Consider the following 17,452-nt stretch of genomic DNA (forward strand, 5'->3'; position numbering starts at 1 on the left):
AGATTTTTTTGATTATGCTTTAATTCACACATCTTTTGGACTCTCAAAATGTCTTAGTTTGTAGGGTAAAGGAAATCCCCACCCCCCAAAAAGGCATTAGATACACTGTTAAAGTCTTACGTCAATCATTTTATCAACTCCGACTGAACAATGATTTAAGTGTAATATATTAAGCAGGAGCCTTTGATTTCTCGGACAAACCAGTTCATGGAACATTGTCAACTATTTACCACAAAAAGTTAAATCAAGTGATCCCTGAAGTTAAGTTAGCTGAGTTAATTGTGACATTATTGTGATTGCTACGTTAGCATCTGTAGAAATAACGTTTCCTGTGCTGAAGAGGATAAAATCTTATTGCCGATTGACTCAGACACAGTAATGTTTATCTGGTTTAGCGCTAATGTCGATTAAAAAATAATTTCTTCAGAAACTTCGAAAGTAGTCCAACTATAACCTGAACGATGAAGTCATCAAGGCATTTTTGTACTAAATAAGACCCCTAGAAATCAAATATTAATAGGTAAGTAATTGATTTATAGTAGTATTATTTGCAAACTACTACGTATTTTTATGTATTATTATTTGTTTGTTTGTTCGATAGAAGTATCTCTTTGCAGCACCGAGGCTACCTGAGACATGGATCGACAGGCTGAGGTAGATTATGAACCATTGTAATGCGTTCAACCGTCTCCCCCGAGAATTTAACCTGGGATCATGTCTATCAAAACCACGCGCGCTAGCAACCAAACCAGCAGGAAGAGTATAGGCGTAGCTAGAGGGAAACTAGGCTCCCTAGCAATTACTCATTACTCCGAAGAAGAAGAGCTATTATTATTATTATTATTATTATTATTATTATTATTATTATTATTATTATTATTATTATTATTAATGCACAGGTGTTATGAAGTTAGTGGTAGCCTAAACCAGCAAACCAGTATACGCCACTGGTAAAAGGTGGGAATACGCAATGAAGTCAGGAACATTGCCGAACATTATTATTTAGGTAGTCCATGTTCTTGTGTGGGGAGACATAATGTTGCCAATTTTTGAACCGATGAATTTTTGAGATAATGTTACCAATCTCCCAATTTTTGAAGTTGGTACACTCAATCGTTATGGTGATGCTCGACTCCTCCACGTTCATCTTTTCAGAGGTGCAGTTGGCCTCAACTTCTTCTTTATAATAAGAATGTGCGACCGTATCGACGGTGCAAGTGGCGGAGCTCTTGGAAAACGCGGATATTCGGAGGAGTGGCTTGACTTTTCCCCCGTTTTGAATCCCATCGAGCACGTTTGGGTTCCTATGAGGAAACGGTTTGCAGCACATCCAGATGCACGAAGGACCGCGCAGCAGTTGTCAACAACACTGATGGAGTAATGGAACTTCATACTGGAATATTCATTACTAACTTTGTGAACAGCATGTTCGATGCGGTCCATGCTGATTACCAGGGCTCGGAAGTTAAAGACCTAAAAACTACCTAAAAAGGACCTATAAAAAGACCTAAAGATGTAAAAAAAACAACTAAAAACTGGGGGGAAAAACGAAAAAAATAAGACCCAATTTAATTAGAATTACATATTTAATGAATATAATGTTCAAGAAATACAAGTTTCTGGTAAGTTAACTGAAGTACAAACTAAAATAAGAAAACTTCCCCCCTCACCCCCCAAATGGAGGACATTGTTACGCCTCCTTATCTGACTTGTGATTGTTTCTGGTCTTACAAGTCCAGTCGTTGAAGAATGTCTTATCTTTTTGAATTTTCTTTAGTAAAGAAAAGATGCTTAAAATGTGGTGGTGATTCCCGAGTTAATGACCAGTAAATTTATTGTCGAAAGATGAAGTGAAAAAAACAAAAAACCATTATGACCTATGAAAAGTTTTAAAGAAAGACTAATAAAAAAATGCCGAAGAAGGCAAAAAGGACAAATAAAATCCACCATTTTCTGGCCTACAATGACCCAAAATGAGCAAATAGGTATTATGTTAAGCCTCTTCTTCATAGTGCAGTCAAATTACCAAAAAGTAAGGAAGAAATTAGTAACAAGCTGAAAATTGGTACAGATGTTGAGAACGATGTTCTAAACAACATATTAAAAGTCCCCTGAAATCCCACCTGACCTTCGTGCAGGTAAGGTAATGGTGTGGTGTGGAAATGGGGTGAAGAACTTATTGGATCTGTTTTCATTGATGCAATCATGGATGCTGCACAATATGGAGATATGCTTGAAAACACTGTTATGCCCTTTTGCTGAAGGAATAAAGATTTCCTCAATATTGACAACAAGATGGTTCACCGCTGCATTATGGTCGTATTGTAATCGATGGCACAAGGAACAGTTTCTTAGTTGCTGCATAGGTCGGCATTGACCAGTTGAGTGGCCAGCAATGTCTTCCAACCTAACTCTGTAGGATTTTTATCATTGGGGTACCTTAAAACTATTGTCTACCAGTGTAAAATTAATGACATTGGCCACCTGAAAAGGGGAATCATTACGGTCTGTGAATAAATATTACCGACAATGCTTCGAAGAGTGCACAAGCACTGGGTCACACAGTTGATGATGTGCATGCAACAGAACGGTGGACATGTCATGTGATTGTAATTGTCTCATGTGTGTTAACTCTCTCTTTTCCTAGTTACTGAAGAATACGTAACGTGAGATGTTACAATTCTTGCTTTTCACTTTGTCTTTATCCTTCGATTCGAAACTTCGCACAGTACATTTTCACACATTACATATCCTAAATCAACGCACAACTTGCAGATTTTGAAAAAGAAAAAGAAAAAAACTTTACCGTTGGGATTCTCATCAAACGAGGATGTTATTTTATATGTCATACAACCATTTTACCATTTAAAATAAACAAGTTGGTTCCAAGATGGCGGCCACCAAAATGGTGGATGACAGCCTTAACCACGTCATAATGTTCCCCCTCCCACCAACATTGATCCCAATTGAGTTGGGATCGATTGCATTTACAGTTTCTCAAATATTTAGCCCGGTTCAGACTTTGTATTTCACTTTAAAAAATATAATCTTTCAATTACTTCGGACGTCTGGATATTTTCCAATATGGCGAACGAAGAAGTTGTGGGATTTTAGCATGTCATTTAAATAATCTTTACCAACATCTATATCAAATTTCAACTTGTTAATAATTATTTCTTAAGTTCAATAAACTTTTAAATCAGTTTTACAATATTTTTCGGAATTTTAGAATTTAGAGCCAAATATTTCTAAAAGTATGTGTTTTATGAAAAATTGTTTTTCTATATAAAATATTGTGTTATCTATGTTCTATAAAATTACACTAAATTTATCGCTTTATGTTCAACCCGAAAGAAGATATTGCTATTTTTATCTGGATATTCTTCATTTGACACTTCCAGCGACCATTTTCCAATATGGCGGCGAGGGGACTTTTAATATGTTGTTTAGAACATCATTCCCAATGTCTGTACCAGTTTTCAGCTTGTTACAATTTGTTCCTTTCTTCATTAAAGTTTGAGCTTCATTTACTGCACTATTCGGGCACTCGTAAAAAAGAGGATTTTTCCTCAACTTCCGGGCCCTAGTGATTACATACCCGTATAAGGACCATTGCATTCTTTCTGTAATGTAAGTGAGCATCATAAACCGCAGTGCTTTCATTTTCAGTTATTGCCTCTGTATAAAATATCATTTTTGTCCTTTTCATCATGTTTTTTTTTTTTTTTTTGGTTGTTTTCTGTTTCAAGCGTAGCACAAATTTCTCTGTATGATTCAAGTTCCACCAATCTATGCCACTTGTGAGTAACACAGCATGCGAAACTTACTTCTACCCTTAAGTTTAGCAATAATAATAATAATAATAATAATAATAATAATAATAATAATAATAATAATAATAATAATAATAATAATATCATTTTATATTTATTTCCAGATATAATTATTTCTGCATACCATTGTAGTGCAGGAGATTTACAATTATTTTTAAATTACTATTATAACATTGTAAACAGTCATTACACGTAGTGCTTTTTCATAATTTCACCGTTTATTTTTGTCAGTAGCTTACGCCCTCCTTGATCGCTCTTCACGTCCCCTAGGGGGAACACCCCCAGGTTGTGATTCACTGAAACAAACTATCATTAGAGTTAATGTATATGCATGAAGCTATATAAAGATGTCATCAGGATTTTATTATTTGCACCAGAACAAAGGTAACTGGTTGTTATAATCAGAATTGCGAGTCACTGTATGGACCCTGTATTAGAAGCCTTGTAATGTGAAAAAATACAAAATTGAAATGTTCCAAGTAGCTACAACTAAAGTTAGCTATAAGAGTTAACGAAATATTACCTCAGACACAAGGATAAACCTTCAGCTGAATCACTAAGTGCGGTGATATCATTAGTTTTCATTCGTGTCAGAATTTTCTCCATTCTAGGACTATGGATTGTAAGCAGCTGCCTATGCAATTTGTAACTCTGGAAAACAAATCAAAACGTAAAGTCAAGAAGAAGAAAAATCTTACCACTTATTCTTAATAGATTTTAATTTTAACATTTGATTACGTTTTTCTCGAACCGTTTCCTACAACGAGCAGGCCACTTGAAAATTTAAGCAAATAAAAATCGGCCGATGCAGGAAATTTGATAATGCTACTACATGTTATTGTGTTTAAAATATGTGCTTTCCTAATTAGCGTAGGTATTTATTTTCTTAGTATTTTTATTATTATTTTACATGAAAGGAGATGAATTGTAGTATTGGTTGGAAATCTAGAATATGTACTTCCCGTTACTCGTCTCTTGCAGTGATTGAATGGGCCATGGATCATCGGGTCACGACTTCAGATCCGAGGACCCGGTAACAATCAGAATATCATCTTTTAAGCATTACTACATAATTTTATATTTGGTTAATGATGTCCACTACTCGAGCTTGAATCACAATTCATTTCTTTGATTCCCAGTGTGACATTTCTTAATCAAGATACCATTCTTGAATATTTCAAATATAATTTCATATCTATTCGCTTTTTTATGTTGAAAAACACTGCAAAATAATAATAATAATAATAATAATAATAATAATAATAATAATAATAATAATAATAATAATAATAATAATAATAATAATAATAATAATAATAATAATACATAGACTATAACAAAATATCTAATGAAACATTGTTTGGGCTCAGCAGCATCTTTTATATTGTAAACGACAAATGTTAAAGGTTCGCTCGATAGAACTTTGACGATCTCCCATAAGGAAAAAAGGAACTTTCTCTGATTCTCGCTAGCTTATATTCTAATTAACCTTGCAGTTATTTTTCAGTGCAATGCTGTGACACACACAGACGCAAACAAGCGAGTAAGAAAATTAAAAATTGAGTGGGAAGACAGCGAGAGAGTGGAGAGAACAATGCTCGTTATAATTATATTAGCAGTCTTACACATACTCGCCATGTGTATGACGATGTTTCAAGGTGTTATGGTCATACTGGGTCTGTCATGGGTCTGATTGTCTCTCAGTCTTCCAGGTCACAGATCACGAACTTCGTGATCATAGTGCGCCACACTTTGGGTAACACTAGAAAAATGTAAAGTGAGCAAACTGACAAAATATTTTTCTTGTTTTAATGGTAGCTGAAATAATTTCATTGTTAGACACTTCTTTGTGTACTGCAGACCACAGGCTCCCAAACTTTGTGATACTGCAGCGTAACATTTTTTTTTTCACGCGCTGCACCTAAGCCCAAAAGTAATTTTTAAAATGTCGCATTTATATTTGTTGTTATACTTTTTCAAAGAAAATACTTATTTACATTATTAGTTTGCATTGTTTTAAATGTAAAATTACAAAATTAGAATATCGTTACAGAACTGAATAACAGATTATATATATGCCGTATATCGGAGGTGAATTGAATTCAGATTTCATATGAAAGGTGTTGTTTCACGACATGAAATTTGTACATTTTCATTTCATTCCCTCCCTTAGAATATGTACGCATACTTGCAGCTACGACGCCAGGAAATAAGACAAACGCAATTTCAGGGCTTCGTGATGCAAGTTTGGGAATTCTAACAGTAATAATTGATTTAGAACATTATAGTAACTTGGGCTATAAAACTTATAAAGGCCACGAAAGTTTACAAGCATCTTAGAATATATTAGTTGTGTGTATACCGAGCAAGCATGAGATAATGGTTATCGTTCTAATTCGCAATCAGGAAATTCCGGAGCCGAATCTGGTGGCCGGCCATCGAAACTAAAGTTTTTCCTCATTTTCACAAGGCGAATGCTGGGATGGTATCTCTTAAATATAAACTCTGATCGGTTTCCTTCGTTTCCCATTGTTGTTGTTCATTCAGATTTATCTAATCCGGGATTAAATTGGCCTTAGGTGGCGTATCTGGAATTCGGTTAAATAATGAAGAGAAAATGATGTACAGGCGTTGCCTGATGCTCTGCTCGCTTCGTACACTCTTCTTGTTAGTGATGAGCGCAAGAGTGTCAGTCTTGCAATTTTGTGCAAGAGTCTTGCATGCAAGACCAAGACCAGGAATCTCGATGCAAGACCAAGACCAAGACCAAGTGGTGCAACACCAAGACCAAGACCAAAACCAAGACCAAGACCAAGACCATGACCAAGACTCTTGCGCAACAATCTTGCAGAAGTACCGGCTCAGTGGTAGAGCGTTCACCTCTGGTGCACAGAGTCCCTGGTTCGATCCCAGCTTGCGCCATGTGAGTTCTTATGGTGGACAAACACTATCGACATGTGCGTGGGTTTTCTCGGGATTTTCCCGTTTCCTCCTACTTTCTTCATTCCACCATTTCCCATCGTCTCCTTAACCTCGGTGAATAAACTAGATGCTTCATTTCATTTCAAAACATATTAGTGATGTTCTTCTTCCAAAACTAAAGAGGAATGTAGTATTGAACATCAATAATTCCGTATACCATAGGTGCCGACTACATGGGTATGACTCCGAAGCTCAAGCATCCGTTCGAAAGTTTTAATGTGTACTCATAAAATTAATATCGAAATAACATTTTCATGACATTGGCAAAAACTTAGTGAATGTGACAGCAAGTTTGATTTCATGGATGGATGCTTATACGTTGAATAATTGCATATCAATATAACTTTTACCCTCCTTAGGTATAACACACATTGAGGATTGAGTGATATAACAGTATATAAAAATAAATAATCTATATTCACAAGTGAGAGTGATTTTGTACAGCTATTTCAAATATCTTGGAGTTAGATGCTGTTATTTTGTATTTCTAATATAGGTCAAAAGCATTTATATAAATTGAGTTTACACAAACGACATGGACAGTTGAGTTGTTTTCAGTTTTCATTCAAATTATTCTAAAATATTAAGAGGTTTGACTATAATCATTATTATTATTATTATTATTATTATTATTATTATTATTATTATTATTATTATTATTATTATTATTATTATTATTATTATTATTATTATTATTTGGCCAATATTGCTAAACATATCATCATCTTCATAACTATTCTGCCATTATTGACAGGTCTCTTGGTGCAACTGAGAAGCTTCGATGTACGGTGGTCCTGAGGTAGTCTATTCGTCTCGACGGAGCAATTTTCTGTTTTAATACCTTTCTTCAACTAGTCTCCGTTGCTCCTCCCTCTCTTTCCATCCACCGTACCCTCTAGCACGTCCCACATAATACAGTTCCTCCTCAGCCAATGCCCCAACCAGCTAATCTTTCTCCTCTTAATTGCATTTAAAATTCTTCTTTTCTTTCCTACTGCTACTATTTCTAACACCTTCACACTCGTTCAACTCAGTTAATTCTTTCATTTTTTCTCCATGCCCACGTTTCGAAAGCCTCAATTTTTTCCATCGTTTTGCGAAATATCCATGTTTCTGCCCTATAGAATACATATTAGAATCAGTAAAACAAAATCTTAATACTTAATTGGAAGTTTGTTCAATACAAAGAAGAGCTAATCGTAGTTGTAGGAAAAAAATCTCACGCTTTTAGAGTGTAAAAATAATTATGCAATTCATGGTATTTCAGTAATCTGTGCCGTCTTGATTTTCTTTCATGCGTCTCAGGGAGTAGTATGGGGGATACTCTGCCTAACTTTGGACTTTGACCCCGACCTTTATGACGTCATAGGTCAAAGGTAAATGACCTTGGCCCGGGGTTAATGACCTAGGGGTACTTAGGACCACCCCCTCTAAATTTTGGCAGGGGTACCATGGCCCACATCCTAAATTTTGGCAGGGGTACATAGGACCACCCCCTTAAATTTTGGAAATTGCCAAATCTACAAATTTGGTATGGTAGCCTAGGACCACAGTATGTACCTCTATTAGTATTGGGTGTCTATGTCGTTCCCTTTTATGGGTAAAAAAATGCCAAAAATTCAAATTTCGGGTTTTTTGACCTAATTTCTCCCCTTTGATGAGGTGTTATTATCTTATATAGTTATATGTGCGTATACAGGGGTCCATTACCTTTCATAAGATATGGGTATATTAATGCACCCCTTGAAAAATTTGGGAGGGGTACCTTGGCCCACCCCTTAAATTTTGGAAATTGCCCAATTTAAACATTGGGTAGTATAGTATAGGAGCCTAATATGTATTATGATAAATTTGGATGGTCCACCTCATTCCCTTTTAGGGGTACAAAATTGCCAAAAATATAAACGTAAGCAATACGTTGTACCACATGTTTGGTTTTCGACCTAATTTATCTCCTTGGATGAGGTCCTATTACCTTATATAGTTATATGGTCATGTATAGGGGTCCATTACCTATCATAAGACATAGGTACATTTGTGCACCCCTTTAAATTTTTGGGAGAGGTACCTTGGCCCACCCCTTTAATTTTGGAAATTGCCCAATTTAAACATTGAGTATTATAGTATAGGACCTCAATATGTATCATGATAAATTTGGGTGGACCATCTCGTTCCCTTTTAGGGGTACAAAATTGCCAAATTTTAGTACAACCACGTGTTTGGTTTTTTGGCCCAATTTATCCCCCTTTGATGAGGTTCTATTACCTTATATAGGTATATGGTCATGTATAGGGGTCTATTATCTATCATAAGACATAGGTACATTGGTGCACCCCGGGAAGGGTACCTTGGCCCACCCCTTAAATTGTAGAAGTTGCCCAATTTAAACATTTGGTATTATAGTATAGGACCTCAATATGTATCATGATAAATTTGGGTGGACCATCTCGTTCCCTTTTAGGGGTACAAAATTGCCAATATATAAACGTAAGCAATACGTTGTACCACGTGCTTGGTTTTTTGGTCTATTTTATCCCCTTGGATGAGATCCTATTACCTTATATGATTACAAGGGTCCATTTCCTATCATAAGACATGGGTATATTGTTGTACCCTTCTTAAAATTTGGCAAGTGGTACACTGAAATTGTCCAATTTAAGCATAGTACAGGACCTCAATATGTTTCGGTGGTCCTATTGCCAATTTTTTTAGTACAATCACATGTTCGGTTATTGACTCAATTTATCCTATTTGATAAGGTTATAAGGTATGGACGGGTATCCCCTTTCAATTTGGTAGGACCCTTCGGGTGTAGTACGGTCAAGTGATCGATGATTTGGTTTTGATGCGCGACGAGGTCCCTGGTCAATGTTCTCTAGGAATTAGGTGGAAACTTTGAAAGGAAAGATTCATGGCATTTAACTTTTTTCAACTTTCAAACTTAAAATAATCAAACCAAAGGGTTCAAAACAAAAAATTGAAACGAAAACTTTTAAACAAAAATCTTGAAACTAAAAAATTTTCAAAACAAAAATTTGAAACGAAAAATTTTGAAAAATTTTCAAACAAAAAATTTTCAAACAAAAAAATTTCAAACAAAAAAATTCAAACTAAAAATTTTCAAACAAAAATTTTGAAACGAAAAATTTTCAAACAAAAATTTTGAAACGAAAAATTTTCAAACAAAAATTTTGAAACGAAAAAAATTTTCAAACTAAAGAATTTTGAAAAAAAGTTTGAAGCAATATTTTTTGAAACGAAAAAAAATTTCAAACTAAAAATTTGAAACAAATTTTGAAAAAAAATTTCAAACAAAAATTTCAAAACAAATTTCAAACGAAAAATTTTCAAATAGATTTAAATCAAACAGTGATCAGCTTTCACGGTTAACCGTTAAACTTTATCCGGTTTTTAGCTATTCGATTAACAAATAAACGGTTTTCAACTATTCGATAAACAGATGAACGGATTTTCCGTTTCTCGCCAACATTTAGCAGTGAGTGCAAGAATTTACAAACTAAAACAGAAAAATTTTGTACTCGCTTTAAATACGCATCATTTTTGAAACAAGATGTTAGTGTTCATCATGGATACACAGTGGAAACATCCATTTACCTGTATTCTCGCAGGACCTAGTCGGTGTGGAAAAATGTATTTTGTGAAGCGATTACTGTCACATCTCCCAACCATGATCAATGCAAAATTTCGTAAGATATACTGGTATTATGCAGAATGGCAAGACGTGTATGCAACAATGTCCAGTAGAATTTCACGAAGGACTTCCACAAATGAAAGATTTTCAGCCTCAAGATGGACCACATTTGATTATTATTGATGACCATATGCGAGAAGTGAATAGTGATATTGTTGATATGTTCACAAAAGGATCGCATCATCGAAATATTAGTGTGATTTTTATAACACAAAATGTATTTCATCAAAGTAAAGCAAATAGAACTATGAGTTTAAATTGTTCGTATTTGGTGTTGTTTAAAAATCCATGTGACAAATCACAAATCAAGCATATGAGTTATCAAATCATGCCTGAGCATCCACTGTTTCTACAAGAAAGTTATGCAGACGCAACAAGAAATCCACATGGCTATTTACTGATGGATCTTAAACAAGATACACCCGATGAAATGCGATTTCGTACAAATATTTTTCCCGACGATTTGCATCATTATGTTTACGTACCAACAAAACATGTTTAAATTATTGTGCATGTGAAAAGAATGACTTAGTCTGTCACGATGTCTCCTATAGTGAAACACGCTGATCTGCTATGTGCTCTGCACAAAGCTAAACCAAGGTTGCGTAAAGCTATTATTGCCAATGCAGACGCTTCATTAATTCATAGTATTTGTGAATGTTGTTATAATGTCTTAAAAGGCAATGTTCCATTGACAAGTGCGCAGAAGTCAAGATTAAAGCGTTACAAGAACACACTCCGCTATCTCGTAGACAATACAAAATCATTGGATAAAAAGAAGAAACATTTAGCCGTACAACAAGGAGGATTCTTACCTGCATTACTTGCACCTATTGTAGGAAGTGTGTTATCCAGTATTTTGTTTAAACAATAAACATCATGGAACATAGCAAGAAGATGGTTTTAGTGCCACCAGAAATGCTTCAACGAATGTATGCATCATCATCCCGTGCGAGTGACAATCGAGAATCTAATCTCGATCGTGAAATGTAATCTATACTGAATACATCGTATCCAAGTGATGAAGAAAAATGGAATCAGTACAATAGAATATTACAGAAATATCTTTATGTGATGCGTAAACAAGAAGAACCAATACCACTTACAATTACATCAATGAAACCTGATGGTGACGTTCCAAATGTTGACGATAGCACGAAACAAGAAATTTTAGCCGCAATACCACAAATGTATCGTAAGAAAGCCGAACTACTATTCCATCGTTTAAAACAAGATGACACAAGTGTTAGTTTAATGCTTGGATTTGAACCGAAAAGTGATTTAAAAGATATGGAAAAGGGACAACATACACCGGATGTACGATTAGGCTTACCATCACAAATGTACGTCTATTGTGACATTATTGAATCTGTCATTGTTGGAGATACAATGGTACCCTTGCTACGAATCGTCAACATGGATCCTGTGAATCATACTTTTGGAAGTCATGCAGTACAAATCTTTAATCCTGCACATTATGTTCCGGTGGAAAAAATGAATTTTGAGCAAATACAAATCGATATAAAGGATAGCACAAGTCATCGTATGCCATTCACCTTTGGAACGGTATGTACAGAACTACATTTCCGTCGTCGTCGTCATGACTGATCCGTATTTGCAATACTACCAAAAACAAGCGTTGTCCGGTATCGGCAACGTCTATGTGGGAAGTCCCTATCAAGCAGGACATGGCATTGGAAGTTTCCTTGGTGGCTTATTTCGTTCAGTGTTACCACTTGTGAAGCAAGGAGCTAAAACTGTGGGAAAAGAATTATTAAAATCAGGTGCCAATATGATTAATGATGTTGTGATCTCGAATCAACCGCTGGAAGAATCGTTTCATCAACGTATGCAAGAGGCAAAATCAAATTTACAAGAAAAAGCTAAAAATAAGTTGAAAACTATGCTGGGAAATGGATATCATAAACGAAAATGGGATGACTGCTCTCAGTTTGAGGTTGACCTTCCAACGATCAACAACACCATCAATCCTACGAAGAGACGTAAATTATCACATAAGAAGAAGATATCATTGACATCGTCACCAGATATTTTTGATTAATTCAACGATGGCTTTCTTACATCATCAATCCTGTGAATGTGTAAAAAGTGAATTGGACATTTTTCAACGTTACCCACGCAAACCAGTGTTCTGGACAATCGTATTATAGGCTACAAACCAATTAGTACAATAGCTGAAAATTCAGCAATAGAATTTGTAGTGAGTGGTAGCAGTGATGAATATATTGATTTGCCACAAACCTTATTGTACATCCAAGCACAAATTGTGAAACCAGATGGTTCCTCATTCACCGAAACGGATAAAGCAATTGCACCTGTCAATGATTTTCTAAATGCTATGTTTAGTGAAGTACAAATCTACTTGAACAATAAACTGATTTCATTTCCGTCACATAATCATCCATATCGTTCGTACCTGGAAAAACTGCTCAATTATAGTGATGGAGCTAAAAATACACATTTACAAACAGCAATGTGGTTTCAAGATACGGCTGGTCATATGAACGCAACCACCAGGGAGAACAAAGGATTTCAACAACGCTATGAACTGACAAAGCAAAGTATTTAATTCGATATGATTGGACATCTTCATTGTGACATTTTTAATCAAGATAAATTTTTAATTCATGGAGTGGAATTACGTGTGAAACTTATTCCTGCAAAACCGAACTTTTGTCTCATGGCCAGTGAAAGTGGTGTCAATGAAAAAATCAATATTCTAGATGCATCGTTGCAGGTGAAAAAAGTCAGCATCAGCCCTAGTGTCAAATTGGCACACAATAAAATTTTACAATCTACACCGGCAAAGTATCCTCTGACAAGGGTTCAAATGAAATCATTTACCATCCCGAAGGATATACAATCCAAAACTATTGATAACCTGTTTATGGGAACATTGCCAAATCGTATTATTGTAGGATTTACATCGAATGAAGCATCCAGTGGAACTATTACCAGCAATCCATTTGAATTTCAACATCTAAACATTAATTTCTTTACATTGTACGTGGATGGAAAAGGTGTACCTTCAAAACCATTACAACCCAACTTTGAAGAAAATCTCTACATTTCATCGTACCACACATTGTTCTCAGGCTCTGGCATACATTTTACCAATACTGGAAATACAATTTCAAGAGCCGACTACAAGAAAGGATATACACTGTTTGTATTTGATCTAACTCCCGATTCTTCTGCTGGAGATTGTCAATATTGGAATTTACAACGACATGGAGCCATCCGATTGGAAGTTCATTTCCAAGAGAAATTAGCAGCACCTGCAAACTGTATTGTGTATGGGGAGTTTTCCTCACTCCTAGAGATCGACCACCAGCGCAACATTATCCTGGACTTTTAAATTACAAGGTACGTATACGTTATGTATCATTTCCATTCACGATGTTGAATACATTACAATTAGCTAGTGCTTTAAACGGTAGTCCATTATTCAGAAATCATTTTACCGGAGTATTTGCAAGCGATGAGTTGCCCTCACGGATTTCTCTTCCTCTGGCAATCATTGTAAATACAGATCCATCTACAAAACTAGGAAGCCATTGGATTGCAATTTATATTGATAATCGTGGTGTTGGAGAATATTTTGACAGCTATGGTCTTCCTCCTTATGTACCACAACATGTTGCATTCTTAAAACTTCATTCTATGCACTATAAATATAATAATAGCCAAATGCAAAGTCTTGGTTCATCCGTATGTGGCTATTATGCTTATTTTTATTTGTGTTGTAAAGCCGAAGGAAAATCTCTGCGTGAAATTCAATACTTGTGCACAACAGTACCCACGGTTAATGATCGTAGACTACTGCAATATACCTTCCAGGTAATTTTATCATATTTATCATTGAAAGTGTATTTGTTTAATCATAATCTATTTCTATACTAATAATCTTTTTTTCCTCGTTCTTTTTACAGAATTCACAATACGAAGCTTTGCAAACGGGTGCTATGCTGCAAAACATGGAAACAAATCATCACAATCAAGAAGAGGAGGCGGTCTAATGACGAAACCCAGCTCAATATACAAACATTGTCAATACCTTAGTGTAACAAGAAAGAAAAAGAAGAAACCAAAAAATGAATAAAATACAATTTATGCTTATCTATGTGTTTTTATTGTTCATTCCATCAATATGATACATACAACGTTATCAGATTCTCCTAAAGAACTGTGCGATCTCGTTTCAATTTTTGTTTTGAAAATTTTGGTTTGATTTTTTTGTTTGAAAGTTGAAAAAAGTTTTAAATGCCATGAATCTTTCCTTTCAAAGTTTCCACCTAATTCCTAGAGAACATTGACCAGGGACCTCGTCGCGCATCAAAACCAAATCATCGATCACTTGACCGTACTACACCCGAAGGGTCCTACCAAATTGAAAGGGCATACCCGTCCATACCTTATAACCTTATCAAATAGGATAAATTGAGTCAATAACCGAACATGTGATTGTACTAAAAAAAAAATTGGCAATAGGACCACCGAAACATATTGAGGTCCTGTACTATGCTTAAATTGGACAATTTCAGTGTACCACTTGCCAAATTTTAAGAAGGGTACAACAATATACCCATGTCTTATGATAGGAAATGGACCCCTGTAATCATATAAGGTAATAGGATCTCATCCAAGGGGATAAAATGGACCAAAAAACCAAGCACGTGGTACAACGTATTGCTTACGTTTATATATTGGCAATTTTGTACCCCTAAAAGGGAACGAGATGGTCCACCCAAATTTATCATGATACATATTGAGGTCCTATACTATAATACCAGATGTTTAAATTGGGCAATTTCCAAAATTAAAAGGGTGGGCCAAGGTACCCCTCCCAAAAATTTAAAGGGATGCACAAATGTACCTATGTCTTATGATAGGTAATGGACCCCTATACATGACCATATAACTATATAAGGTAATAGGACCTCATCCAAGGAGATAAATTAGGTCGAAAACCAAACATGTGGTACAACGTATTGCTTACGTTTATATTTTTGGCAATTTTGTACCCCTAAAAGGGAATGAGGTGGACCATCCAAATTTATCATAATACATATTAGGCTCCTATACTATAATACTCAATGTTTAAATTGGGCAATTTCCAAAATTTAAGGGGTGGGCCAAGGTACCCCTCCCAAATTTTTCAAGGGGTGCATTAATATACCCATATCTTATGAAAGGTAATGGACCCCTGTATACGCACATATAACTATATAAGATAATAACACCTCATCAAAGGGGAGAAATTAGGTCAAAAAACCCGAAATTTGAATTTTTGGCAATTTTTTACCCATAAAAGGGAACGACATAGACACCCAATACTAATAGAGGTACATACTGTGGTCCTAGGCTACCATACCAAATTTTTAGATTTGGCAATTTCCAAAATTTAAGGGGGTGGTCCTATGTACCCCTGCCAAAATTTAGGATGTGGGCCATGGTACCCCTGCCAAAATTTAGAGGGGGTGGTCCTAAGTACCCCTAGGTCATTAACCCCGGGCCAAGGTCATTTACCTTTGACCTATGACGTCATAAAGGTCGGGGTCAAAGTCCAAAGTTAGGCAGAGTATCCCTATACTACTCAGGGGTAGCCTCCCCAGTTTGAGAACCAGTGGAGTGTTGGATGTGTTAAAAAATATTAGAAGATTACGAAAGATGTGATTTATCTTACAAGTAGTGAAGGGTGGGCACCCATTGAAAAAATAAAGATCATCGCGTATGTTGTACATCATCATCATACTTACACGAAGGTAAACTATATTACATTTAGAAACACACATTATATTTCCGTTACTATTGGTGCATTGTGGAATTTATTATCCAGAGTATTTACCTATGAAAAGCATAAGATTTCTTAGCAAGACTTGCAAGACTCTTGCAAGCAAGACCAAGACCAAGACCACCCGGGTCCTGGTCTTGCATTTGCTCATCACTACTTCTTGTTTTTATCACTCTTCTGATGATGGATGCCCTTTTGTCATCCACCTTGTTTGTCATGGCTCTGGTTTTCCCTTTCCCTGATTTTTTGGATCATATTATACTTTTATGACAAATCTGTTGTCTTTTCCATTTTCAGATCATTTTATAGGTATGTTTTTGTTTATAACCGAGCTGAACCAAATTTTTGGTAGGTCATTAGTTACCTTCACGTCACGTTTGGTCGAAATGTGTGAACTGTTCGCATGAACACGACGTTTAACTATTGCCAGTGTTTCAACGCATGAAGAATCGTAGTTGCCAGATAGTTCTTAATTGGGTGGTAGTAGTAAGCTTATTGAAATTATTTCCTGTACAGATTATATCTAGCTTCTCAGTCTGAAGTAGCTCCCCGATTGCCTCATGAAATCGAGTCAACTCTCACCGGGAACTAATCAATATCGAAATCACACATTATAAAGATACTTTCGCTAGGAGCGTTCTCGGAAGCACTTTGATTTTTTGATACTTTTATATAGTTCAATATAGTACTTTATCCAAACTTTTTTTGTTTGTGTATGTAGAAATGAAATTTTCCTAAATGACACATAGATGAATCGTATCGTTGCTTCGCAATCGGAAAGCTCTATTCTCAACAGGCCTTTTCTGATTGAGGGTTTCCAGGGTTTTATCTCTGTCCAACGAGCCAAATGCTGAGATGGTAGAATTCCCCATCTTTAATTAAAAGCCCTTGCTGATCATTGTCCAAAATTTCTTCAAACCTCACTTGTCCCTTGTTCCATGTATGGTTTTGGAGGGGACGGTGGCTCCGTGGTAGAGCGCTTACCTCTGTTATGTGATGTCCCTGGTTCGATTCCCGGTCAAGTATGTTTGTGTTGGACAACATCGTGTCCGTGGGTTTTCTCGGGCCACTTCCTTTCCTCCCACATTCTCATTCTACTAATTATTCCAT

At 35.7% G+C, this 17,452-nt stretch overlaps 1 protein-coding gene across 4 annotated transcripts in view; it reads right to left on the minus strand.

Moving 5' to 3' along the window:
- LOC145668260 (kelch repeat and BTB domain-containing protein 12-like) overlaps positions 1-17,452 on the minus strand; it is a 134,042-nt gene that overhangs the window by 25,779 nt on the left and 90,811 nt on the right. For all 4 annotated transcript variants that reach the window (XM_081735954.1, XM_081735956.1, XM_081735955.1 and 1 more), the window contains one exon: positions 4,357-4,484. In XM_081735954.1, coding sequence (XP_081592080.1) covers positions 4,357-4,484 — 128 coding nt within the window. The remainder of the gene's footprint in view (positions 1-4,356; positions 4,485-17,452) is intronic.

Source organism: Thermobia domestica, chromosome 13 (genome assembly GCF_964235325.1).
Source record: "Thermobia domestica chromosome 13, izTheDome1.hap1.1, whole genome shotgun sequence".
In the NCBI taxonomy this organism is placed as follows: Eukaryota; Metazoa; Arthropoda; class Insecta; order Zygentoma; family Lepismatidae; genus Thermobia; species Thermobia domestica.